The 27,515-nt window shown below is 41.6% G+C and overlaps 1 protein-coding gene across 1 annotated transcript in view; it reads left to right on the top strand.

Annotated features, from left to right (window-relative positions):
- Nucleotides 1-20,690, top strand: part of emc2 (ER membrane protein complex subunit 2) — a 67,729-nt gene extending 47,039 nt beyond the window's left edge. The window contains 1 exon segment of the mRNA XM_051957278.1: nt 20,120-20,690. Coding sequence (XP_051813238.1) covers nt 20,120-20,193 — 74 coding nt within the window. The 3' untranslated portion in view covers nt 20,194-20,690.
- The last annotated feature ends 6,825 nt before the right edge of the window (nt 20,691-27,515 follow it).

Genomic DNA, 27,515 nt, shown 5'->3' with positions numbered 1-27,515 from the left:
TTTCTAGCTACGATCCGGTATGTTTACCTGGAGCGGGCCGAAATAAAAGAGAAAAGGTACGTGTCCACTAGATGCGATTTTCCCACATGGCAACGGACCGCATCTGAAAATCGCACGGATGGCGGGCGGTCACTAGCAGACCACAACATGGTCAAGTGACAGCGCTTTCAGCTTGACAGTCCGGCATTTGAGTCGAATAAACACGGCGACTCGGCCGCAAACTTTCCCTTTTATTTCGAAAACACTAATGGTTACGATCAGAGGTGGATAGTAATGAGTTACATTTACTCCGTTACATTTACTTGAGTAACTTTTTGGAAAAAAATGTACTTCTGACAGTAGTTTTTCTCTGCCATACTTTTTACTTTTGAGTAGATTTGTGAAGAACAAACGCTACTCTTGCTACACTCGATTTGTTACTTTTTCAGTTACCACATTAGATATGCTTTATTTTGCCGGAGAGATGCACCGGTGGATCTACCACATAACTGTGTTTCACCAATCGGACGAAGCAACAATAATCACATGACTCTGTTTCACCCTGCAGTCATATGACCGCATATGAACTGTGGCAGCATATCAGCACAAACTCTACACAGGCAGCAGACATGGAATGAAAAAAAAATGGGGGCATTTTCGAGACGCTTGACAGGTCGCCAGTCTGTCGCAGGGCTACATATACAGACAAACAATCACATTCACACTTACGGGCAATTTAGAGAAAGCAATTAACCTCAGCATATTTTTTGGACTGTGGGAGGAAGCCGGAGTGCCCGGAGAAAACCTACGCATGCACAGGGAGAACATGCAAACTCCATGCAGAAAGATCCCAGGCCCAGCCCGGGATTTGAGCCGGGGATCTTCTTGCTGCAAGGCGAAAGTGCTAACCACTACACCCACTGTGCAGCCCGGTGGGGGGACAGCATACAGTATATCTTGTCACTGGAAGTAGTTTGCACTGTTCAAACATACGTTACCTTAGTAAAGGTATTTGTTTCAAAAGCTTTATGTTGTGAAAAACAGAGATTTGGAAATTGGTAGTGTCTACAGATACGGACCCGTACCCATAGCCTGTGGCCTACGGATACGGCACTTTCCATTTGCCAGGCAGATACGGACCCATATGCAAGTCTCGTGAGTCAAGAAGCTGCTAACCACTGCAAACTGTTAAAAGGTAAGCTAGGGTTAGGGTTAGGGTCCGTACCTGTAGTACCGATGCTACGGGTCCGTACCGCTAGCATCTACCGGGAGTCACGTGACCAGATCTCACGTATCTGATTGGCAAATGGAAAGTGCCGTATCCGTAGGCCACAGGCTACGGGTACGGGTCCGTACCTCTAGCAACAACCTTGGAAATTTGCGGTTTTTTGCCTTGTCATTTTATAAAGATGGTACTTCTTTTTACTATTTTTTATTTTATTATTTGGAAATACCAGAATTTACATATTATTTTACATTTTGTCTGTCTGATCACATCATTTCAAAAAATAAATCTGACATTACAATCAACAGTTACAAGTACTTTTAGTACTTGAGTAGCCTAGTCTTTTCACCAAATACTTTTTTACTCTTACTTGAGTAATTTTATTGGGTGACTACTTTTTACTTCTACTTCAGTGATATTACTTTGAAGTAACATCACTCTTACTTTCGTACAATTTTTGGCTACTCTACCAACGTCTGGTTACGATGCATGTGCAGATACAGCTGTTATAAGCTTCTCCTCCACAGCGAACTGTGTTCAACAGCTTCTTTAAGCACCTTGCCTGCCCCTGATTGGACTGCTCCTGGATTGAGAAGGGTATGTCTGCAGAGCCGGAGGCTGCACTGAGAGGGCTGCACCCAGCGGGCTGCACACTTCCAGTCGCACATTAGAGCCTTTTTTTTAAAAGTTACCACAATAAATGATCACTAAAGTACACAAGTTACGGTATAAATGCAAACTTACTGTTTTAAAGGATGATTTCACTCAAAATATACTTGGAATTTTCAAATATTTTCAAGGAGTATGCCACTTTCATTTTGCCCCTAGTAAGTTTGTCAACAGAAGCTTTACTTTCAGGACCACAACGAGCATTCCACACAAAATACTACTTCATATCCTACCTAAGATTATAAAGATTTGATTCACGCAAATGGCACTTATTAGAATATCATGATTGGGTTGCTAAGACTTGTGTTTAGCATCATGAAATTTATAGGCCTTCACACGTCGTGTTTTGAGACATGCTTTTATTCTGAATGAGATGTGCACTGATACACGGAAGTGAAGTATTCTGTGAGTGCCGGGAAATTGTTGGTTTTCGTTTATCGGTCTATGTCAGGGGTCGGCAACCTTTAACACTCAAAGAGCCATTTCGACCCGTTTCCCACAGAAAAGAAAACACCGGGAGCCGCAAAATCCTTTTGGCATTTAAAATGAAGACAACACTGCATATATCGCTTTTTTTTTTTACCTCTATGCCCTTGTTAATCAGTCGTGATTAATTAATTACAAAGCCTCTAATTAGATTCATTTTTTTAAATTGTGTCCTTCCACTAATATTTATCTTACCTGGTTAATGTCATTTTTGCTCCTGGACCTCATATGTTATGTAATGTTAGCTGGAAATTAATATTTTGCGAATGTCTATTTAACTTGTAAAATCTGTTTATCTATTTATCTTAAGCTAATAACTTTTCTCCGGTAAGTCGCTGCCCTATTTTCCAAGACGACACTCCTCTGACTCTCTGACCTGCTGCCGTGTTCTTGCGAGTAACTTGTATTACCCTATCACGAGTACTTTTGACTCAAAGACAAGACGTGTCTTTCTTGGAGTGGAGCTTTATTATACAGGCTTGCCATTCTTGAGTACAAAACGATGTGAAACTACAGGTGTTGTTTCTCCATCTCCTCTGCATCAACCTTGCGCTGTCATGTCCCAGCCAGGGGAAAACCCCACTGCACATCTGGTGGAGTGACACATCAAAATAAGAGCGGTAATTTCACAATAAAACTCTATATTGCAATGCATTGAAACGCGCCTGAAAGGCAGAACAATTTATTTTCCAAAGTTACAGGGAGCCACAACAGAGGGCTGAAAGAGCTGCATGCGGCTTCGGAGTCGCAGGTTGCCGACCCCTGGTCTATGTTGACGAAGTTCCGAATACCTGTTCCATGAAGAAGCCTGGAATTAATTCCTTAACAATCTGTATTTTGACAAATTGTGAAATTATCAGGTAAAACAAAATGGAATCATGTATGGGCCTTTGTGGTGTCGAGATCTCAAACAGTACAGTCTGAAAGGCTGGAAAGAGGCAATACACACGGGCAACTCTGGAGGCAGATATATATTAATATTTATTTCATACAATACCATTAAATATAAATAAAAATTAAATACAGAAACACACAAAGGTAAATTAGCTCTATGACTCACTGACATGCATAAATACAAATGTATATAACGTTAAACATGCACAAATAAAAATATTTATAACATTAAACATGCATAAATGTAAATGTTTATTACGTTAAATAAAACGTAAAACAAACAGCCCTCTTGGCGCAGCCTCCGGTTCTGCAGACACATACTATTGGCCTGGATTCATGCCAGATCAACATGGCAGCTCGGCCACAAACTTTGTCTAATATTATAAAAAATTCTTAGTGAAAAGTATTTCTGAAAGCAACTGAGGCGAGAAATAAGCTGTGCAGCAGCTGAATCTGTCCTCATTTTATTTCACCGACGGCTAGTTTAGATGTTTGAGGACAGTTTCACATTGCGTGGAATCTCCACACACCAGAGTCCAGTCTACCTTATGCAAATGAACTACGGCCCGCTCTGGGTAAACACACCAGATCGCCGCTGGAAATGCCCGGCATGTAATGTGTGGCAACCATTATATCTGACACTAAAGTTGCACATAAAGTGCATTAAAAGCAGCACCGATACGAAAATAAACACTTACCGAACAATCAGAGTCCTTTCAGTGTCTTGCTGGTTGAGTCACCCGAAGGTAGAAAACTAGTTCAAACAAGCCAACAGGCAGAAAAACTGTATGTGGAAAAGGTTCTGATGCTCCGCCAACAAATAAACCAACAGTTTTTACACCAGAATTAATCCAAACAAGAACAGAGTTTACGGTGAATGAGCGTCTTGGCTGTCATAGGACCTGTCAATCATTCCAGACCACACTGTCTGTCAAGTAGCCACGCCCCCTGACTCCGCAAAACTTTAACGCTCTACATAAAATTCGGTATTGATTTATTTTAAGATCGGCCGCTTGATCTCTCGTTTTGACCATAACAGCTAACGAAAAAAAAATCCTGAGCAGTTGAAAACCTGTCTATCAAATTTTATTTGTGCCCGTCATGAATTGGGGTCTATGGAGCCAGAGCTTTTTGGAGCCAACTCTAGCGGACGGTGTGATATTGCAAGTTTTTGACACTTCCGGGTAGGCTTCATTTTTGGAGCCAGGCGCTACGTCCATCTTTATATACAGTCTATGGTTGCTCCAGCACTGTCATGTGACAGTGTTGTGGTCCGCTAGTGACCGGGGGGGTGGGGGGGATTCAGCTTTCCAGTTCTTGTAGCACTGTAAATGTTTTAATTGAACTGTAGTTGTCTGTAGTAAACTATATTTCTTTATTTTCAATTTTCTTATTTCTGATTGTTTAAGTTACCAGTTCTTAGAGCACTTTGTTTTTTTGTTGTTATTTGAACTGAACTATAGTTTGCTGATATTTTTTATTAAGTTGTTTTTTTGCACTGCAATTGTTTACATAGTTGTATTTCAGAAGAAATAGTTCAAATGATGCACATATTATTAAAAGGTGAATCAATGTCCTATTCCATGTCTATTACTGATTAGTTGTTAAACAATATATTTGCACCATGTTGTAGTCAGATGGAGCACCTACCACGAGCTACTGACCTTTATTGTATTACTATAATCTGTACTCTGAGTTTATGAAGGCAGGTATCCTAATTTCTTATTAGGACTGTACCCTGACCCCCACCCAAAAGCAAAAAAGTTCAGGCTCAGGATTATTTTTTTCTTTAGGCCCTTCATCTGAAAGTTATTACAGGAGTTAGACAGTAGCATAACAACTAGTACAGAACATGTTTTCCTTACTCAACTATTTTATTTATTGCAAATTTGGTGTGGAAGAGGATTTACTCATAGACAGGGAACACATCTGTGATGAGCAATGCTGGATGTCATGAATCTAGCAGAAAGTTCCTGGTACTATACGCTGTCCTACGTATGTCTTAAACAGTTTGTGTTGTTCTTTATCAGTTAAATGGCCACCATTTCCACTTATCAGTTTTATAGACAAAGACTGACAAAAACACAATTCTGATTATACTCATTATGTACCAATTCTAAATAATAATTTCTCTATTCAAATTTGTACTTTTTCTACAGCTTTAAATAGCTTAACAAGATGTAGCAGCAGAGTGGTAAAAGCAACACTTACCCATGTTTTGTCATATGAATCATCCAATTGTATTCTCTCTTTTTCTCGACGGCATATTTGAATGTTGAATTTCTTTCATCTGGAGCAACAGAATCTTTTCTCAGGTGTTTTCTAGGTTCTATGTCACTATCTCCTCTTTAGTTCTGACAAAGCAATCATTGCTGTTTAATGTAACATGCATTACTACCCTTGAGCCAGTCTGAATGTCACCACAGAAACCACATCCACAATTAAAACTCTAGTGTAGTGCGAATTCAGAGATTTATCTGAGGCTAATGGGCTTAATCAGCATTGTGTGAGCTTCTTTGGAAAGGGTTCGAATGTAATGGACAATCATTTATATATGAAAGTCCAATATTTAAATTACTAGCTACTCTTTAAAGCCACTGGACGTGCCTTTAAAAACTTCACTATATGTGCTTTTGACCTAGAGTTAGCAATAACTAGACAAGCCCCCATTAGAGGGCAAAACCACGCCCATGCATGATACTCTGTATCAATTTTGATCATCCTACGTATATCCCTTCCTACTTGATCTGCTGACCTCTAACTCCACAACTGAGCAGGGGACCTTAGACTGATCTTCAGTGCCAAGTTTGAGGCACACACACACACACACACACACACACACACCCACATACATACATACCCACATACATACTTACCCAGCCAGATACCGAAGCGAATGCAGTATCCCCGCTGACGTACGTCAGGCGTGGTTAATTATGACACCTCCCTCAGTCAGTCCTTTGTCCTCCAGGTTACATGATGTGACCTTCATCCTACCTCCCTGCTGCTGTCCTGGTCTACAACCTGCTTGTTGAAGTTAGTTGAAGTGACTCATAATAAAGAGATTGTACTGGGATTTCACCTAAGCTGTGAGCATGTCGTATGTACTGTGTATGAATAGATGCTACGTATCAAGCATATCTGCGGTTTTTAATGTTTGTTTTGTTGTAGTTGCTGTGTGGGACAAGTTAAATGACAAAGTGTGCCTCCTTTATTTCCTCGCTCCCACCTACAGTTAAATAACTTCTGAGATCTGTGAAAGGGTACAGCGGTGTGGGCCTCTGTCAGACAGCTGCAGACTGCCGTGGGCTTGTGCTGACTGATTGATAGCCCCTTTAAAGCATTGTTTGTGTCAGTCGTCCACTTTTATTAGGCTGCGGTACCTGGTGATTGTCATACCTCAGTGTAAGAAAACGGTGGGCAAGTGAGTGCAAGTGGGAGCAGATGTCGGCAAGAGGTCACGACTGACTGGTGCTTTTTTTTAAAGAAAACACACACAAAAAATAAGTAATTACCTTGGGGGTTTTAGCTGACATGTGAAAGACCTGTGCCGTGTCCGAAATCGTATACTAACGTACTACTCATACTAAGTGTGACGTCAAAATAAGTATGTAGTGCGTTCACATTAGATAGTATGAAAAGACTGAGTACGCAAAAAATACCCGGATGTATACTATTTCTGGAAAATTTTTAAGTATGCGCGGTGACCACACTAGTCATACTCAACCGCCCCATAATGCTTTGCGAGCTATCCACCGAAATGCAAGCCTCCGCGGGATATGTGGCCGGACCGGGGCGATTTTTATTTTATTTTATGTGGTTAAGTAGTCATCCTAATCACCCCACAGATTTGAGAAATAGGCGTTTTCTGACCGTTTTAAATTTGTCAAACGAATCACAACATGCTACTGAATGCTAGCAGCTAGTTGCAGCAGGTCGCTTTGCATACAGAACAAGTAGCAGCTACCTCCAGTAGCCTGCAGCTACAACTGAAACGATTCGCATAATCTGGCTAATAACTGCATGAGGAGTGCCGGCTTGAAATTGCCACATTAATTATGCGACTGTTTGTTAGTGTAAAATCGACCTGAAGCCGACATTCAGCCGAGATATTTGATAGCCGTACTTCCGGTTTTTGTCGTCGGAGGTTTGAAATGCATTATACGTAGTAGTATACTACAGTGTGAATGGTCGGCATTCTAATCATACTTATAGTACGTAGTATACAGTATATACTCATTGAGAATGTAGTATGTAGTACGTTAGTATGCGATTTCGGACACAGCCCTGGAGATGTGTGAGTTGTAGGTGCAGGGGGCTTTAATGCAGTACTACATAGTTTACCCTCCTGCCCTAACTCTCGAAACAAATTCTCTGATTAGCTCCTCTGTCACGGACCACAGGCTCCCACTGCGTCACGACTCTATTATCAGATGCTCTAAATAGATGTGGAGCTGTCTGGTCTGCTCCTACTGTTGTAGAGCAGGGCAGGAGTTAATGTGGTGGTCTCACCTCAGGCTGAGGAGATAATTGACTACTGGGCCTGGGTTAATGGCGCATTAAGCAGCAAAGCAATGAAATGCACTGATCATTGTAGCTACACCGCCACACATACACACTAAATCTGGAAGAATGAGTCACCCTTGGAAATTACATAGCCAATTGTACACCTTAGCCAACTGCCCTCTCTTAAGTGGGGTTTGGCAAAAGAGGAAGGAAAAAACTTTTGCCATGGAAATACAGTATAGGCTGGGTTAAGGCCACAGTTTGTTCCTGTTTGTAGTGGCCTGAGCACGACCAAAGGTTAAATGAATGAATGAATGAACGAACGAATGTGTCACAGAATAAAAGCAGTCCTTCATGTTGAATACAGGGTCCACTGTCTGTTGTGTGGTCTTACTCCACAAATAACATGTACATGGACCGTCAATAGTTTCTGCAGACAAACAAGGTGCCATCTTTGATAGTTGTTCATATATTTCAAATATTGGTGTTATTACAGTGTGTGCCCCTTTGTTTCTGTCTCACCTAAGAATTTGCTGTGTTGACCAGAGGTAGCATTGCCATGAGGATGTAATGGTCTGTGTTGTAATGGATGTAATGGTCCCCTGTCTGTGTTTGACTCTGGGTAGTGGGGTTTTATTGTATTTGGCTGTGTTGTACATATTAATGACACATCTACAGTGATTCTACATGGATTTTTCTACGTTCTATGTGTTGACTGTGGCTCTTCTGCTGCTGTGTGCCACTGTGTCTTCTGTAGTACCTCCACTAGTTGTCACCAAAGTCATAAAATTGTTAAAATTAATAGTGAGTGGCTTTTATTTGTGACCTTACAACACCACTGTTAGTCCTCTTGATGATTTCACATTTGTATGTGGTGTTAATGAGCAAATGTTAGCATGCTAACATGCTAAACTTAACTCTTTAAAAGCCGGGACCGAGTATACTCGGTTTACGCTTACTCGTACACACTGTCGAAACCGAACATTCTCGGCTCAACACGTGTGATTTGTTTATGATTGCTAATTAACATAAAATATGCACACATCCGTATGTTTGGTAAGATATAAACATTGGCCCCAAATTTGCTTATTTGAGCCGTATGAGCCGTTATAACGAAGCCACGATTATGAAGCTCTTATCGGGGCCGCGTACCGGCCGAAATTCAATATGGCGAACGTCTACGACAATGCGACCTCGCAAGACTTGATCGAAATTTTTGTGTATTAGGTGGTTTTAGTATATGTTTTAGTATATGTACTTCTCCAGAAACATGGCCTTGTAAGGGTTAAAAAGTAGACATGTCAGATGTATAGCTGCTAAACATCAGCATTCTTAAGAGCGTGCTGCTAACATGTAGTTCATAGCAGTGCTGTGCCTAAGAATAGCCTCACACAGCCCCTGTAGTTTTGTTCCATATTTCCTTTTTTTTTTTTTTTTTTGGGGTGAAAAATGTGAAGTGCACAATAAAAGGCAGTCTGGTGTGGATCCGGCCCAGGAGGACAGAGCAGTGGGGGAGACAGGTAATAAGACCACCGGTACTGATGCAGAGGGGCCCCAGAGCCAAGAGGCGAGGGCCAGGGAGGGCCCACACGAACCAACTGGCCCAGCCGGCACAGCAACCCCCGGAAACTGCAGATTAGAGCAGCGCCCCGGCAGACACCATAGCCACAACACGGGCCGGCCGCATGCAGCACCCCACCCCGAAGGGGGGACCAGGCCGCGCCACAAGCAAGCGAGGGCCACAAGCCGCCACGCCCACCCAGGAGCCGGCATGACAAGGACGCGGGGCGCCCACCCCGCACTGCCCCCAAGACCCCACCCACCCCACCGCACCCCAGGACAGCACCAGGCCCGGATGGAGGCCTCCAGCCAGCAGAAACTGGACTCCAGTGGCGGCACGCAGGCCAGGATCAAGGCCTGTGCCCAGATGAGCCAGAGCCACCCCTCCAGAGAGACCACCCAGCCCCCACGCCAGACCCCCCTTAAATTGGATCAGTTGTAAGTTGGTGTTTTTTGTCATTTTAAATGTGTTTTCACAGATCTGGGTCCAAAAATCGGAGTCAGAGTATTTGGATAAGTCTTTTTCCCATATGTGAGTTGGTAGGTGAATAGTCTGTCTTTGAAAGTAAACTCTACATTTTTGAGAGGTTCTTTTTGTTTCTTGGAGACAGTTTTGTAATGTATTTGACAAATTCAGGTGGCTGTAAATCAGTTGGCTGTGAAGCGATGGAATTCTACTTGTAAGCGTCCCTCCTTTACCTTATTTCAAATGTTTGGAATAAGTTTGTATATGTCCTAAATATGTTACTATCAAAAAGGTGTTGGAGGTGGGTGACTCCTCTCTCTGCCCATGTCCTGAAATAAAGAGCTATTTTATTAGCCTAGCCGCGCTAGACAACCCATGGCAACAAATTTAATTCTCTGCCAGGGTGGGTCTAGTTACCCTCCATAAGGCTCGAGGTTGGATGCTCCTAAAACTGGCCGGATGAATCACCATGAAGTGTAGAGTCAGAAGGCGGGCGTAACTAAGTGACGACAGAGGCGCGACGATTCTGACAGAAACAACCGGCGCACAATAAACAGTTATCTTTCGACTCGGCTTTGGCCACAGCCCTTAAAGATTTGAAGCCAAAATTCAACTTGAAAGATAAACAAAGGACAGCACTGAAGTGTTTCATTGAGAAGAAAGGCGTATTTGGACTTATGCCGACGGGATATGGCAAATCCTTAATATACCAGTTGGCTCGGCTGGTTGGGAAGCTAATGGGACTTAGCCACAATCCGGTGCTCTAGGAACTATGTCAGCCTATTCGTTGCGCTGTTTGGTTGTATACCTACCCAACTGCTGCAGAATGATTTGAAAGACAACCTTTTAGCCCGCCTCCCTCCCTGTCGAGCGTTCCTAGACCCTTGTATCTTAAGAGCTGGGACTAGCGCGGCTAGGCTACTATTTTATTGTTTGTAAAATCAGGATTGTGCCAGATTGGGAACAGTATACTGGGTTTTAATTGGGAGCCTGTGACCTCCAACGTTTTCCACCAAGCAGACAAGGTGGAAGTGATCATTGGGTTCTTGAAGCAGGAGTGATGTTTAAGGGCAGAAGTGATAAAGGGCAGGTCAGAGATTTTGATCTGGTTACAATCTAACTGTTCTAGTTCCAGCCAGGAGTTATATTCTTCATGTGGGTGAATCCATTTGGTGAGATATTGTAGTTGGTTGGCTAAATAATAATACATGAAGTTGGGGGCTCCCAGTCCCCCTTCGGGTTTGTTCCTCTGGAGGGTGGCCTGACTGATTTTAGCCTTTTTGTTCTTTGAGTAGAATTTACCAATGGCAGAGTCTAACGATTGAAACCACTTTGATGTAGGTTTAAACGGAATCACGGAAAAGAGATTGTTGATTTTAGGTAATATTTTCATTTTGACTGTAGCTATTTGTCCCAAAAGGGAGATGGGGAGGTTATTCCATCGCCTTAGATCTTCACAGACTTTGTCCAAAAGTGGGGTGTAGTTCAGGTGAACTAGCTCTGAGAGTTTGGAGGAAATATTTATGCCCAGATATCTGATGTTGCCAGTAGGAATAGAATAATTTGAGTTTTGGACTGTGGGATTAAATGAGTTTTCTGTTAAAGGTAAATATGATTGATTTTGACCAATTGATGAAGTAGTCTGAAAGACGTGAGAAGGTTGTAATGAGGTTAAATACTTCCTTCACTGAGGTTTTCGGTTCTTGTAGGTAAAGGAAAATGTCATCTGCGTATAGGTTAATTTTGTGTTCAGACTCCAAAGCGCAGATACCTTTGATATCAGTGCTCTGATGTACAGCTGTTGCTAATGGTTCGATAAAGATCGCAAACAATAAAGAAGAGAGTGGGCATCCTTGTCTCGTTCTCCTTTGCAAACTGAAACTTTGTGAAGTGATTCCATTAGTGGTTACTGTAGCCTTGGGTGAGTTGTACAGAGGTTATATCCACTGGATAAATGACTCTCCGAAGCCAAATTTGTGGAGCACAGCGAAGAGAAAAGACCAATTAACTTTGTCAAAGGCTTTTTCTGCATCGAGTGACATAACGATAGCTTCTTTGTTGTGGTGTTGCGTCAAAGAGATTAGATTTAGAAGTCTTCTGATATTGTTGGAGTGTTGGCCATTTATGAAACCTGTTTGATCATAGTGGATTATTGACGGGATAATTTTCTCCAACCTAGAGGTGATTGCTTTTGAGATAATTTTGATGTCAGTGTTGATTAGTGACAGAGGTTGATAGCTGGAGGGAAGTGTAGGATCTTTGTCTGGTTTCAATAATAATTTAATTGCAGCTGTATTCATGTGCAAACTTATATAACCATTATTTTTTATCTCTGTCACTGTCCTGAAGAAAAGGGGTGTTAACATTGACCAGAAATGTTTAAGAAATTCAGCACGGAAGCCATCAGGACCAGGTGCCTTGCCTGCTGGCATACTGTCTAATGCACACTGTAATTCTTTGATAGACAATGGAGCATCTAGTGTGTCTCTGTAATCTGACGTTAATTCGGGCAAGTTTAGATTGTCAAGAAAGTTATGAATATCTTCTTCGTTTGGGTTAACTGTTGATGAGTATAAACTTCGGTAATAATTATAGAAAGTCTTATTAATTTCCTGGGGTGACTGAGTATATTTCCCTGAGGGATCCTGAATTGCTGTTATGAAGGATTTTTCTTTATTGCGCTGGAGTTGGTTCGCAAGAAATTTTCCTGATTTATTGTTGTGTTCAAAATCATTATATCTCAGCTGTTGTAGTAAAAACTCTTTTCTTTGATAAGATATTATCGAGTTTTAGTTTAACATTTTGTAGTTCAGACCATAATTGATCACTTGGATTTATTGCATAGTTCTCTGTAAGTTCTTAAATTTTTTCCTCAATTTCTTCCTGTAGTTGTTGATCCTTTTTTTTCTTGTACAAGGAGTACGATATTATTTTGCCTCTGATTACGGCTTTTCCAGTTTCCCAAAGTAAAGATGGAGATGCATCATAAGAGTCATTGTTTATTAGAAAGTCTGCCCACTCACTTCTTATTATTCGATCAAATTCCTGGTCTTCGAGTAGAGAGATGTTTAGGTGGGCGCCAAGTCTGAGGAGGTTTAGGGATGGAATCCGTTTGCAGGCTGAGAGATATTAGTGCATGGTCGTTGATAATGATTGGGTGAATATTAGTAGTAGCTTTGTGTACGATAGAGTTAAGGAGAGGAAAAAGTCAATTCTTGACAATGTTTGGTGCACCTGAGAGAAAAAAGTATAGTCCCTCTTTGTTGAGTTTTTGAGTCTCCAGACATCTTCTTGTCCAAAATCTTTCATATAATCCTGTATGACTTTAGCTGATTGTGGTTGTTTTGCATGTATTGGACTATTAGATCGATCTAGTGACGGGTTTAATACTAATGTTGAAGTCGCCACCGATAATGGTTATTGAGTTAGCAGATAAGTCTGCTAAGTGGGAGAAAACCACGTGAAAGAAGGCTGGATCATCATTATTCGGGGCGTACAGATTTGCAATTGAATATAATTTATTAAAAATTGTTGTCTGGATAATAATATATCTGCCCTCTGAATCCGTTACTGTGCTATTTAAAGTGAATGGTACTCTCTTATGGATTAGAATGGAGACCCCTCTTTGTCTGCTGTTATAACAAGATGAAAAGATATTATAATTCGAATCTAATAGAGATTTTTCTTCTGATTCTACTAAATGCGTTTCTTGGAGGAGCAAAATATCTGCTTTTAATTTAGAGACATAGTCCATAATTTTAACTCTTTTTGTTTGTGAGCGTATGCCATGAACATTCCAGGCTACAATGTTTAACTTGAACATAAAGAGAGAAGTTCAGTCATTGAATAAGTAGCAATATAGAATATCGTCTGTGTGTGTCCTTGTGAGCTGTTTGTTGCAGTCTGTGAGCTTCGGGTGTTGGAGAGTGATGTACATAGCAAGTCAGGATCTATATATGCATTATATAATAGCACAACATTGCCTCAAAAACTATCAACAAACACGTTATAAAACATACAAGCACAATAAACATGGGGGGTACATAGGGTGTGAGTGAAAGTGAGGGGGGTGAGTGTGTGAGAGGGGTAAAGGGAAACATATAGAGAAGGAGAGACAGAAAATTAGGAGGAGGAGGGGGTTCTCCAGTGGGGAGTGTAGATAGGGAGAGTGACACATTTACATTTGTATGATTTTGACTTTTTTTTTTATAACGTTTTCTAAACTAAATTACTAAGTGGTATACTAAGTATTTAAGATGTTATTATTGTTATTAGAAGAGCCAGGGAGTAATGGAAGATTCCCAAAATAGCTGCCCATCTATGTATAGTTTGTCCACAACTAGTGCAGTCCGTTTACCTTTCTGCCTGTGTTCTTTCATGATGGGGTATAAAACTTTGCGCCTCTCGTTTATTTCTCTGGGAAACTGATCATTCATCCCCTAAGACGTACCTTTCAGCTCCCGTCCTTTGCTCCTTACGAGCACTTTCTGTTGGAAGTGCTCGAACTTTGCGATGATAGGACGTGGTCGGTTTCCTCCTCGGGGTCCGAGCCGGTGGACGCGGTGGAAAGTGATTTTTTTAACCGTATCCGCAGGGATTTTAAGCGCTGACACCATGAAGTTTTTAACAAGGGACTCTGGGTTATCTGGTGTGGACTCAGGGATGCCAGAGAAGATCAGGTTTTCCCGCATACTCCTCGACTGAATGTCCAGGGGGGGTATTCCACGAAGCTGGCTTAGGTCTAAGCTGGCTTATTTCGGTCAGCTTCGCTAACTTTAGTGAGAGTTTTGTTCCACCAACAAGGCTTAGGGCTAGCCCGGCTTGGTAACCATGGTAACTCAGCCAGAGCGACAAGCCTGGTATGGGGCAGGCTAACAGTCAAGCTTACTTTAGCCCCATGTCAGAGAAGGTTCTGACGAGCTTCAGAAAGACGCCTGTGAACTGCATGTTACACATTAAATTCATCTTGATCTGTAATCAATGATGTTCTTCTTCGGTGACATACATTGAGACCTTTTTTAAATAATGCCGGAATAACCGTGAATCAAACTATATCATATTACACTACACATTTTGTCACAGTGCACAACTGTGGCTCAGTGGTTAGAGCGTAGTTAAGTAGATTAAATGTGGTTTTACTTTTCATTGCACCGTGGGTTCGAATCCACCTGCGGTAAATACTTGGAAATATCTGATTTTCTTTCTTCTTTCACCCTCAAAGTGCAGTCAACACGTAACAGGAATAGGCACAGGTTGTCTTAAAATAAGCAGGACACAACAGCCACAGTTTTCCAGAAAGAATACCTTCCTTTTACCAGCGGTCCAATCTGATCATGATGGCAATCCAAAGGTGATGCTATATGATGAGATAACTATTTTGTGTACAAGCTCATTTGTGTCTTCTCCCTTATTTAAATGTAGGGCACAGTAGCAATATCATCTCTAATAAAAATGACATCTCCTCTATAGGCCTACATGTTTTTTTCTGCTTTTTTATTCAAAGTTTGAGTGTTTGATGAAACATCTCCACATGAAGTTGCCCCTTTTTTTCCCCAAAGTATTCCTACTTTGGTTTTAGGTGTTACCTATGTTGCTGCTTTATTCATCTATGGTGGATATATATTTGTCAAATCAAGAACATGAATTAGGCCTACCAGAGTAAAAAGTGAAAGCCACCATCACATTACACAAAACCAGGCTATGTTGTAGCCTCTTTCTCTCATGTGTATATATATATATATATATATATATATATACACACATGGACAAAATTGTTGGTACCCCTCAGTTAAAGAAGGAAAAACCCAAAATTCTCACTGAAATCACTTGAAACTCACAAAAGTAACAATAAATAAAAATTTATTGAAAATTAAATAATCAAAACAGCCATTACTTTTGAATTGTTGATTAACATAATTATTTAAAAAAACAAACTAATGAAACAGGCCTGGACAAAAATGATGGTACCTCTATAAAAGATTGAAAACTATTTGACCAGAGTGACATGATTAACTCAGGTGTGTCATTTAATTGACATCACAGGTGTTTCCAAACTCATAATCAGTCAGTCTGCCTATTTAAAGGGAGACAAGTAGTCACCCTGCTGTTTGGTGAAAAGGTGTGTACCACACTGAACATGGACAACAGAAAGCGAAGGAGAGAATTGTCCCAGGACATCCGAAAAAAAATTATAGACAAACATCTTAAAGGTAAAGGCTATAAGACCATCTCTAAACAGCTTGAAGTTCCTGTGACAACAGTGGCTCATATTATTCAGAAGTTCAAGACCCACGGGACAGTAGCCAACCTCCCTGGACGTGGCCGCAAGAGGAAAATTGATGACAAATTGAAGAGACGGATCGTTCGAATTGTATCCAAAGAGCCCAGAGCAACCTCCAAAGAAATTAAACGTGAACTCCAAGGCCAAGGTACATCAGTGTCAGATCACACCATTCGTCGTTGTTTGAGCCAAAGTGGACTTCATGGGAGACGACCAAGGAGGACACCACTGCTGAAAAAAACTCATAAAAAGCGAGACTGGAATTTGCAAAAATGCATGTTGACAAGCCACAAAGCTTCTGGGAGAATGTCCTTTGGACAGATGAGACCAAACTGGAGCTTTTTGGTAAGGCACATCAACTCTATGTTCATAGACTCAAAAACCAAGCATACGAAGAAAAGAACACTGTCCCTACGGTGAAACATGGAGGAGGCTCAGTAATGTTTTGGGGCTGCTTTGCTGTATCTGGCACAGGGTGTCTTGAAAGTGTGCAAGGTACGATGAAATCTGAATACTATCAAGGCATTCTGGAGAGAAATGTGCTGCCTAGTGTCAGAAAGCTTGGTCTCAGTCGCAGGTCATGGGTCTTCCAACAGGACAACGATCCAAAACACACAGCCAAAAACACCCAAGAATGGCTGAGAGAAAAGCGTTGGACTATTCTAAAGTGGCCTTCTATGAGCCCAGATCTGAATCCCATTGAACATATGTGGAAGGAGCTGAAACATGCCATTTGGAGAAGACACCCATCAAACCTGAGACAACTGGAGCTGTTTGTTCATGAGGAGTGGGCCAAAATACCTGTTGACAGCTGCAGAACGCTCATTGACAAATACAGAAATCGTTTAATTGCCGTGATTGCCTCAAAAGGTTGTGCAACAAAATATTAAGTTATGGGTACCATCATTTTTGTCCAGCCTTATTTCATTAGTTTGTTTTTTTAAATAATTATGTTAATCAACAATTCAAAAGTGATGGCTGATTTTGATTATTTAATTTTCAATAAATTTTATTTATTGTTATTTTTGTGAATTTCAAGTGATTTCAGTGAGAATTGTGGGTTTTTCCTTCTTTAACTGAGGGGTACCAACAATTTTGTCCACGTGTGTATATACATATATATATATATGTTTATACACACATAAAAAATGTTTTCAATGGGTTTTGAAAAGCTTTATTTCATCAAGATTGATCTCCTCTGGGCCACAGTAGTGTGACAAACTTCAGGGTGAGGGAAAAAAGTCATCAACCACTGCAGTTGTGGGTTATCCCTAATCAGTGTCAAAAACTTGCCCTCTGAAAATTAAATTTTCAGACATGTGTGCGTGTGTACGCTCAGACTAAGTGCTTCATTAAAAAGAAAATAAACACTTACGCATTTAAACGGTCGGCAATGCTTTGCCAGGCAGCGTCTCGAGCTTTATTTATTGCAATCGTGTTGACTTTTCTTGTGATAATCTCCCTGTAGTCCTCGTACAACTCCATGAGAAGTTTCTGCTCCGCCGAAGAGAAAGTCTCCGCTCTGTTTTTAGACATAATGTCATCATTTCGACGATCGACACGTCGGGGCTTTATATCTCCACCGGACGCGCACTCAGCGGCCGCTTGGATCAGCCTGGCTTGAATAAGCGTCTCTGAAAAACCGCTGAGCCTCGTTCGTGGAACTACTTGCAGCTGAGATTAAAGTTGCCGCTTATTCAAGCCACGCTTACCGGCGTAAGTCCAGCCTGTTTTAGCCAGCTTCGTGGAATACCCCCCAGGACGGTCTCCTTCAGGGTTTTTTTTCTTTTTTAAGTGTGGTCACCTCTGAAGTGACGGCTGTCAGTGTGGACCGGAGTTCCGAGTTGTCTCTCTGCAGGTCCTCTATCTGCTGGTGAGTGAATTCCAGGGTTGCCTTCAGGTCCTTAATCTCCTGGTGAAGCAGACCAAGGATATCGAGTTTTTTATTAATAGATTCGAGGACACTTACCTGGATATCCGTGGTCTGCAGGTCTTGTGTGTCAGTCGCGGAGTCGGCTTTCTTCCTCTTGTTTGGGTTCTGGGTGACTGGTTCTTCCATCGTGCACCAGATGAAGTAGTCGTCGATAAATCTCTCGAGGTCCTCCACTTTTAGCACTATTTCTGCGATCTTGAGCAGGCTGCTTAGGTTGTTTTGTTTAATATAAATTAGTTGAGAAAACGGCGATTTGTTTACTTCTAATCTAGCAGCTGGGGGCCGCCATGTTGAATTTTCGTCACTCTCGCAGAATCTCGCGATCTCACAGCATCTCGTGGCCTTCATATTTTATATTTCCAGTGGCGGCTGGTGGTGAAATTTGTTGGGTGGGCTAACAAATGCATAATACCGATTAAATGGTTAACACAGCTACAAAAGCAACATCGCCTATGATAAACACAGTTACGTCAATTGCAGGTACACTATACTTTTTTAGTGCTCTCCATCAACACTCTCTCACTCACTCACTCTCTCTCTCTCTCTCTCTCTCTCTCTCTCTCACACTCACACACACACACACACACACACACACACACACACACACACACACACACACACACCACTACAAAATGTGTTCCAACTGCAACGACTGCCCACAGATAGCCTGCTGCAACTGTCTTATTACAACTGTTTGGCGACATGTAGTGCAAAACACGCCTTCAGTACAACAGATGACCTCAGCAAAAACAAAGTGTCACAGTCCTTTGACAGGTCAACATGGGCCTACCTTATTTGAAAGAAGCTCACATCGACTGCCGATGTGATCCCAGTCTCTTAACTTCCAGCTTTTCCTCCAAAGACATTGAGGAAAATGGACATGAAAGCAAATAATCCACCTCGTTCATGCTAACGTCCGCCATAGCTTAACCTTTTCTCGCTGCGTCAAAGGCCTGTGGGCTGACTGAAGCTAGCCCAAACGATCAGTAAATCACGGGGGCGGGACATGACACCTGTCAATCACTTACAAGAACGAAATGAATGAAAGCGGACTGTATCTGCTGGGGCTGTAAAAATAAGCCCATTTAGAGATATTCTATGTTTTTCTTTTGACTGATTGGTGCTGTTGCTACCTTTGTTTCACCTAAACTTAAAACAATCTGTTGTAAGTTATTTAAAAAATAATTTCTCATCTTTTTTGTGTTGGCCTGGGAGGGCTTAGCCCTGTTACCCCATTTATACCAGCCGTCCCTGCATATTTCATATTTAACTTGCAAATGTCATAAACTAACTGCAATTGAAAATGAACATCAAATTGAAACACGGGCTATTTTGTCTCACCTTGTAACTTACAATAGTTTGATATTACTTTCTGTAAAGTATACTTCTAAATAGTTTTGGAATTTTTTCATAATGATTTATTTCTGTCCATAAATGTGGGTCACACAAGGTTAAATGGACTGACCCTTTGTTTTATTCCTGGTTACATGCCCAAGGTTAAGGAAGTCATCTTTCCCTTCTTTTTCTTGTATTTTTGAGGGGATGGCTTTTCTGTTACAAAGTTAAATTGGATAGAAAAAGTGTATGCATGTATGTGGGCGCATGAGTAATCTTGAACGTGTTTGTGGATTATAATTTGCGGCACTTTCTGTGGAACCCTGTGGACACAGTGCAGAAATTAGAGTGGGGTGTTATATACTCCTGTACCAGAGGCCATGGAAGTGGACTAATGTGGACATCCTGTCTCCGAGCACACTCAAAGAGAAAATGGCACTTATGCAACAGTTGAGGAAAATCCTCTGATTAGAGGTATTATTTTGCTTTGCACGACCTATTTACTAATTTTATCTAATGACCACTGTTGTGTCTGATTGTTTCTGCTGCTAGCCTTCCAGATTCCAAAGAAGGACAAGAGTGTTTTTGCTCAGTCTGTGCAGCATGCCATAGGGTGGATGAGGTTATTACTGCTTCTCTGAGGCAGTGTTAAGTGCGTTTGGCTCGGCGTTACTTGAGTTGGCAGAGAGATCTAATGAGCTGATGTTCTCTTTTTCCCCTTTTCTCCTCTCTGTCTCTCTTCCCTCTGCCTCTTACCTTCTTCTCTGAACTGCAGCTGGCCGTCGTGGACCAAGGAGAACAAATGTTCCATAAAGGCAGTGGAAGAGATGCTGGAGTCCATGCAGATTATCATGTCCTAGATGCTCTTGTCCACACCTTTCTTCTCCCCAATGTTCACTTGGAGTAACATGCAGCTCAATTGGCCTTGCATTGTGACCAGAGCTGGGTCTTTAAGTGATTTGTTTTTAAAAAATCCCTTCAAGGTTTCTTCTGCAATTGATTTAATTCACATAGAATATGTGTGTTACCCTCAGATGCAAAGATCTTCCACCCACCCAGAACCTCTAACAGCAAAATCCGCATACATGTTCTATGTAGTGTTAACCCAGCTTTACTACCCCTCAGACTGGACTATACTATCTCTCCCCATCCCAGGTTCTTTTAGGTGTAGTTTAAGCTGATATCACTACCACATCAATGCTGTGACCAGTGTGACCAGGAAAGCTAACAAGCTGTACAGTCAATGCTATTTATAAGACATTGTCGGGAGCCCGCCTGTTTGCCCTGACTTCTTCTACTGTCTGTTTCTGTGCTAACTGTAATGAAACTAATAAACTTGCTTTTTTCTTTTGTCAAATCTGTCACGATGTCTTTCTAAAAGATGAAGCTGAGTTGATTTAAAACATTTTCTTGGGTGTTTGTATCTTCATGAGAGCAAAGTTTATAGGTTGGTTTTGGATTTCAACTTTCTCACAATTTGAACATGCAGTAGCTGTCCTGGATATGGAAGACAGACGTTTGTCATAATGATGGCTGCAACAACAACAACAAAAAGGGACAGAAAAAAGGCTCTTCTTTCCCAGTGATTCCAGATAGGAGTCCAGCATTTCAATTACCCCTGGACCACAGCTGAATCAACTACAGCACACCTCTGTCATTTCAGTTTAGAGAACCCTCTGAGAATGCTACGAATGATTAACACCCCACAAGTTGGAAAGAAAAAAAGAATCTATTCATGAATCTGTGAGGATTCATGCAGATGGGAAAGAAAGACATCCCAGTGCTGTGAGAGGCAAGCCTGGTTTCCTTCGCTGTTCAAACAGTACATTCAGTTCACTTGGTTCTGTAATTGTTGAGTCTGAATTGAATCCAAACGATCATCTTAAGTTGTTGCTCCACCCGTGCAGGGTCAGCTGTTACTTTCCATTCCTTTTGTTATTTAAGTCATGGCAATTATCTCGTAATTTCACTCTTCGGCTGACGGAAAACTTGAGTGTTTGAGTTTATGGTCTTTTTTGGACAGCTTTTAAATGAGAGAGGTCACTAGCCCAGAGCTGGGAGTGTGGAAAGCCGTTTTGTCAAGTTTTTAATACTCTCTGGCCTTGGTCAGTGGATGAATGTGTCTGCATTTGATTTGCTTCTCCAATCTGGTGGAACCAATGAAAGCCAGGGGATGTTTGAGCTTAAACTGATTTGAGTTATTTTTACAGGAAAAGCACTGAGGCTAAATGCAGCTCTTTCTGAAGAGTGAGAGTGAGTTGTTGATTCGACGCAGAGCGGTTCTATTTTGTTGAAAGCTCCCATGTAAATGCTGCAGTACTTCCAAAGGACATTATGAGGTCGTAAGAGAGTAAATACCTTGTCAATCAGTTTGAAGGGACTCACTATTATGATGAAGATGTTGGTATATAGTATCAGCCATACTGAGGCAATAGTGCCATCTGTAGTCTGGATCAAGAACTCTCATGAATTTGGGTAATAACATTTGCATGCAACAGTGAGTGACATTCTGCACCTGGGAGTCAGCTACAGCTATCATTGCACTAAACTTAACCTGTATGTAATGTTATTTTCTAGCCTGTTCTGTAACTGTGATTTGCTGAGAAAGGGGGAAAAAAAAAGTGGGTTTACACACCACCATTTATTCAGTCATGAATCTGCTAAATCTTTTACTTGCATTCAGCTATGCTATCCAGACATATCCTTGTAGAGTCAAGAAAATATCATCTTGGCCCGTGTATGTCTTGTAGAGTCAAACTGAACCTTACAGCATTACTTCTCACCTCACTGTTTTAAAACACCTCCTGCTCCTGACAACCTTTTTCAACCTTTGTCCCAATAGTTCAGAGACCAGGAGCGTATTTTTCATCCATACCTGGACAGCAGTGCCAGACCAACAGACTGAGGAAGGTGAGGAGAGAAACCTTGTAACCCCACTAAGCTGCTGCTCAGATTAGTGTGTATAGGGGATTCACTATTAGTGCTACCCATAATCCTGGATTCTCTGGGAGATTAGCCCCTGGAGAGGGTTTGCTTGTCCTTGGCTGCTCTACAGTGGGTCAGGGTTAGCTGAACAGCATGAGCCGCAGGATGATGAGCTTACACCAGGATAGAACTGTCCCTGTCAGCGCATTCATCAGATGCAGCAGTGATGATAGTGATTTAACAACCATCGAAGATTTGACTAATTAAAAAAGACGTGTTCACTTACTTGTTACCAATGGCCCATGTGTTCAGCTAAAACGCCAGTTTGTGACTTTGATTTCTGTAGAAAACTGGTATAATAGATTGATCCCGAGATTAGCAATAAAAAAAACAGTTTTTACTGCCAAAATACCGTCCAAAAGTTTGGAATCACTTGGAAATGTCCTTATTTTTGAAAGAAGAGCAGTTTTTTTCCAATGAAGCATAACATTAAATGAATCAGAAAAACAGTGTAGACATTGATAATGTGGTAACTGACTATTCTAGCTGGAAACAGCTGATTTTTAATGGAATATCTCCATAGGGGTACAGAGGAACATTTCCAGCAACCATCACTCCTGTCTTCTAATGCTACATTGTGTCAGCTAATGGTGTTGAAAGGGTAACTGATGATTAGAAACCCTTGTGAGTTTTCATGGAAAACATGAAATTGACTGGGTGACCCAAACTTTTGACTGGTAGTGTACCTGCAAGGCTGGCAGTGTTAGTCATATGGTCCCCACACCTCATCAACTCTTGAATGAATTGCCACTCAGTTTGGTTTAGATGTTCACTAGGGGGTGATTTTTTTTTTTTTTTTTTTTTTTTTCATTTTAATGAACATTTACTCATGTACTGGATGGCTGTCACAAATAATATTTTTGATTGCCATGAAATTTGTTAAAAGCATTGGTCTGAAGTTGTCCCACAATTTGATCTGTGACCAAATGCCTGCAAAACTAATGACTCAACTGTACTTTGTGTTCAGTGCTAAATGACAAATACTAATACATTAAATTATTATTGCCAACATATTGAACATCTGCTGAATGTCTGAATATCAGCACTGCAATTGTCTTGGCATGCTGACAGCATCACACATCAGCTATACAGCAAAAAGCAATACTGTTTCCCAGCATCAGCTTTGCAGAGCATGGGTGGGGGCTGGTGTGTGGAAATGACTGTGGAATTGGCAGAAGAGATTGGAGGAACAGGGTTTGCGTGTGAAATCAAAGTGGAGGAGAATTGGAGATGAGATTTCAATAGAGGTGAGGGTCACTGAAAGAACAAGAAAGTGGAGGGATGCGAGACAGAGGGTGGACCAAAGTGGTCCATGACGCTCAGGCTAAGTTTCCCAAGGTGAGGGAGTGAATGGAAAGAGGGAGCAGGACTCCAGCAAACTCATCCATCTCTGTCTGCTTTAGGAGGAGAGGCTGGGAGTGCTAAAGATGGATGAGGCATGCAGTGCTAAATCCTACCTATCCAGTCACATAACCGGGCTGGTGATGAAATAGTGTTTTGGCTATGAGCAGGGACAGCCTGACCCACTCCCCTTTTTTATGGAATGGAGATGCAGGAGAAGCAAAGAGTTGGCTCAGTGAAGATGGATCAGTCACATAACATCTGACATGTAGAGGAGAGTAACTGCTACATTCTCCATGCAACTGGCCACCCAGAACTCACTTAACAAATTTGCAATGATTCACTTCCAGGCATTTTATCAGTTTCAATTAGCTTTGAATATTAACATGTGTGCACTGCAATTATGCGCCTTCATTAATTCTGCAGTATTTGTATAGATTTGCTTGGCTTGTCATGTCAAATCAGTGCCGTTTTCCTGTTGAAATTTATTTTGTGGAAAATAATGTTTGACAAGCATGCATTCATCAAAGTAGACTTTCTTTTGCCTTGGACGCAGTGCAAAGAGCTGATTGCATCGCATTCATTCATCCGACACAGCACAATCAATGCATCTAAACCGCTTAGCTACATAATGATAAAGAGGTAGAACGGATAAGAAAAACGGGGTGAGGGGGAATAAAATAGTAAAATACAAGAATTTTGCATGTAGCCAGGTCATTTGGCAAAGGGGTATTTTTTCTGCTTATTGCACAATGTCTCTTTGTTGATTCTGTCTTATTTTTCCCTCTACACAATTGCACCAGCATGAATGCAAGCTTAATTTTTTCTCCAAGGGCATCGATGCTGGGAAATAATTTCCTCTCAAGGCAAGAGAGCATCCCTGAGAAAAGCATGCGAGTGTGAGAGAGAGGGAAAGAGGGAGAGAATGTGTGGTTATGAAAGTGTGATTATGAATGTGCAGACAATGTGCAGGCATACCTTTGTGTCAGCTTGAGTTTGTGTGCACATGCGAGTAAGCCTATGTGGTAATTTTAACAATATGAAGAGCTTTTTGCCCGTGGAATTAAAACTATTGGCTTCAGGCGGTGCTTGTACTCCTAAGCCTCTTGACCAGGAGGCTCCAGACTGTTGCGATCTTCTTCCAGAGGATATTCCTGTGGCCTCTACAGGCCTTTCTGCTTGTAGCTTTGGCTTCTCAGCTCCAGGCTCTCTGGCAGAGGCCTCGACCGTGCACATGTTGAGGCTGCATCCTGTCTGCAACTCTGTCAACAGTGTAGCGCATGTGTCAGATCAGAAAGGGGCAAGTCCTGGGCTCCAGCAGACAGTTGTTCTTTCCAGCCCAGGCCTTCCCAAACCGCAAATCCCCTCTCAGAATGTCTTCTCAGCCAGAATGCACAGGCTTACCCCACACAAGGCCTGGGGCCTAATTACAAAAAGGAGGGTAAACCAGAATTGGCTACTGATTGAGCTTCCTGGGTGAATGTTAGGCAACCACAAAGGGATATTTTATACCCTGAGTGGAATGCAGCAGAGACTGGGAGTATTTGGGAAATTTGGGAGGCTTGGGGTTGTTACAGACAAAGCTTTTACATGGCTTTAATGAATACAACAAGCTATAACATCTTGTTTTATTCCATAAGCCTTGTGAGACATCTCATGTGTGTCTGCACTGAAATAATACCATCGAGGAATGGTAAACACTATTTTATGACAGTGCTGGGTCAGAGGAGTTACACGGCATTGTGCCAAACCTCATTCCAACTGGGAACAATGGGACACATATTCCTCCACATCAACCCGCTTTGATGGTGTCTGAGCACTTCCTTCTCCTTGAGTGTGATTGCTCACATATCATGGTATCAGCAGTGGAATGTACATTCACTCAAGTACTGTATTTGAGTACATGCCCTCGGGGTTGTATTTTACTAAAATATTTGCTCCCTACTTCACTACATTTGAGGCATAAAATATTGCAGTATTTTTAGCAACACGTGCATGTGACAGCTACAGCTGGCCTATTTGTGGCTTTCCCTTTTACGCTTAGCTTAGCGTAAAGAAATGGAAACATGAAATCAGCCTACTCTGGTTCTAAAACCAGGCCATGTTGATTTTATTCCTCCTGTTCTGAACCAGCCAAGCTAGCTGTTTCCCTCCAGTTTCCAGTTTTTATGCTAGGCTAAGCTAAACGGCTGTTTGGCTGTAGCTTTACATTGGATGAACAGATATGAACCATCATGGTTTAACAAGAAGAAAAAAGATGCATTTATCACAAAGTCAAATGATTCCTTCTAATTAAAAATGCTAAACCATCCATCCATCTAATTTTGTTCGTTTACCCCAGAGCCTGGTCGCGGTGGCAGCAGGCTACATTTCCAATGTTCCTCCTTCCAGGAAAATTTTCACTTTCTCCGGGGGGATTCTAAAGCGTTCCCAGGTCAGATGACAAATATAATCCATCGAGTTCAGGGTCTACCCCAGGGTCTCTTTCCAGCTGGAGGTGCATGAAAATCTACAAGGGAAAGCACCCAGGAGGCATCATAGTCAGATGCTTGAAACCACCTCACATGGCTCCTTTCAGATGCAAAGGAGCAGCCCCTAAACTCTCCTGAAGAATCGTTATTTTATCCTCCCAAAGAGTTGCCCATCTTCTCACACTGGACAATTTTATGAGTCCCCTTTGATCCTAGGATCTATATTTGTGAGGGACTATAACCCATTGGTAGAGTTGCCAGAGGAAAATTAGTCCTCGGGAAGGGGCCACACAAGAAGAAAAGAAGGAGCCTTCTCTGTCCTCATTTGAAATAGAAAGCCAGGGCCCCACCTTGGAGCCTGGCCCTGGAGGAAAGCTTGCCGGTGAGTGCCTGAGCCTTTAGTCATTGGGCTTGGGTGGACACAAACCCAACAAGTTTGCTTAGTGACCATAACCTGCACGGAGCAGCGTAGGGGTTGAGTGTAAGCAGGCAAGAGTGGGCACCTAAAAGTGCTGAACTTTGACTGCTTTTATTATATAATATGACCAACATTATGTAACACTAACGGGAGTCATGCTATAACCAGACAGGTACCAGAGTTGTAAGAGTGAAATCAGTGTTCTCATCTAAAGCCCCAGTGGTACAGGATTATCTAGGAACCCCTAAAATTTGTAGTAATTACTGAAGTCTTCTGATTTTAATCCCTGCAAATTTGTCAGGTCTATAATATGCAAAGTAAATTACTTTGCATATTGCCAATTACTTACCATATTTTGCCAAACAAAAAGGTCCTGTGATAATAGTCATCATTTGCGAATTGGCATCTCTGTGATTTGGGGTCATTTTTGAAAGTTTTTAAGGACTTCTGTTTTCTCAGCACTTTTCTTCTCCCTTGTGACTGCTTGGCAAAGCAAACATTCGGACAGCATATTACATGTAAATTCATAAGGGCTCATGTAACTACACAGAATGGAGATCCATTCATAGAAACAGTAAATCCATCAGAGGTTCAAAGTCTTGAAGGATGATTAGATGGATGACATGCACGACAGCCTGCGGTAAGGGACAGTTTGCTGTCTTTCAACAGCTATTCTATGGTGCAACCTATTAATATCATTTCTGTTGATAAAATCAGTAAATTCAGTAAAGCTCTGACTTTGATTATCCACACTATACACAGACGTGAGTGAATGGTTGAGGTGGGGCAAATTTTTCATCACAAGGCTGCAAGGTAATACTAGTCATGTACCAATACTGATTAATGCTCCACCCCAAAGAAAATAAGTGTATTTCCCAAAATGTCAGACTATTTCTTTTTGATAAATAATGTAAATACTACAACTGCTATACTACTCTTGCTGCTAACTCAGCATTCCTTTAGCTCT

The sequence above is a fragment of the Acanthochromis polyacanthus genome, chromosome 12 (genome assembly GCF_021347895.1).
Source record: "Acanthochromis polyacanthus isolate Apoly-LR-REF ecotype Palm Island chromosome 12, KAUST_Apoly_ChrSc, whole genome shotgun sequence".
In the NCBI taxonomy this organism is placed as follows: domain Eukaryota; kingdom Metazoa; phylum Chordata; class Actinopteri; family Pomacentridae; genus Acanthochromis; species Acanthochromis polyacanthus.
Note: the sequence above shows the minus strand (reverse complement) of the source record. Positions and strands in the feature narration are given on the sequence as shown.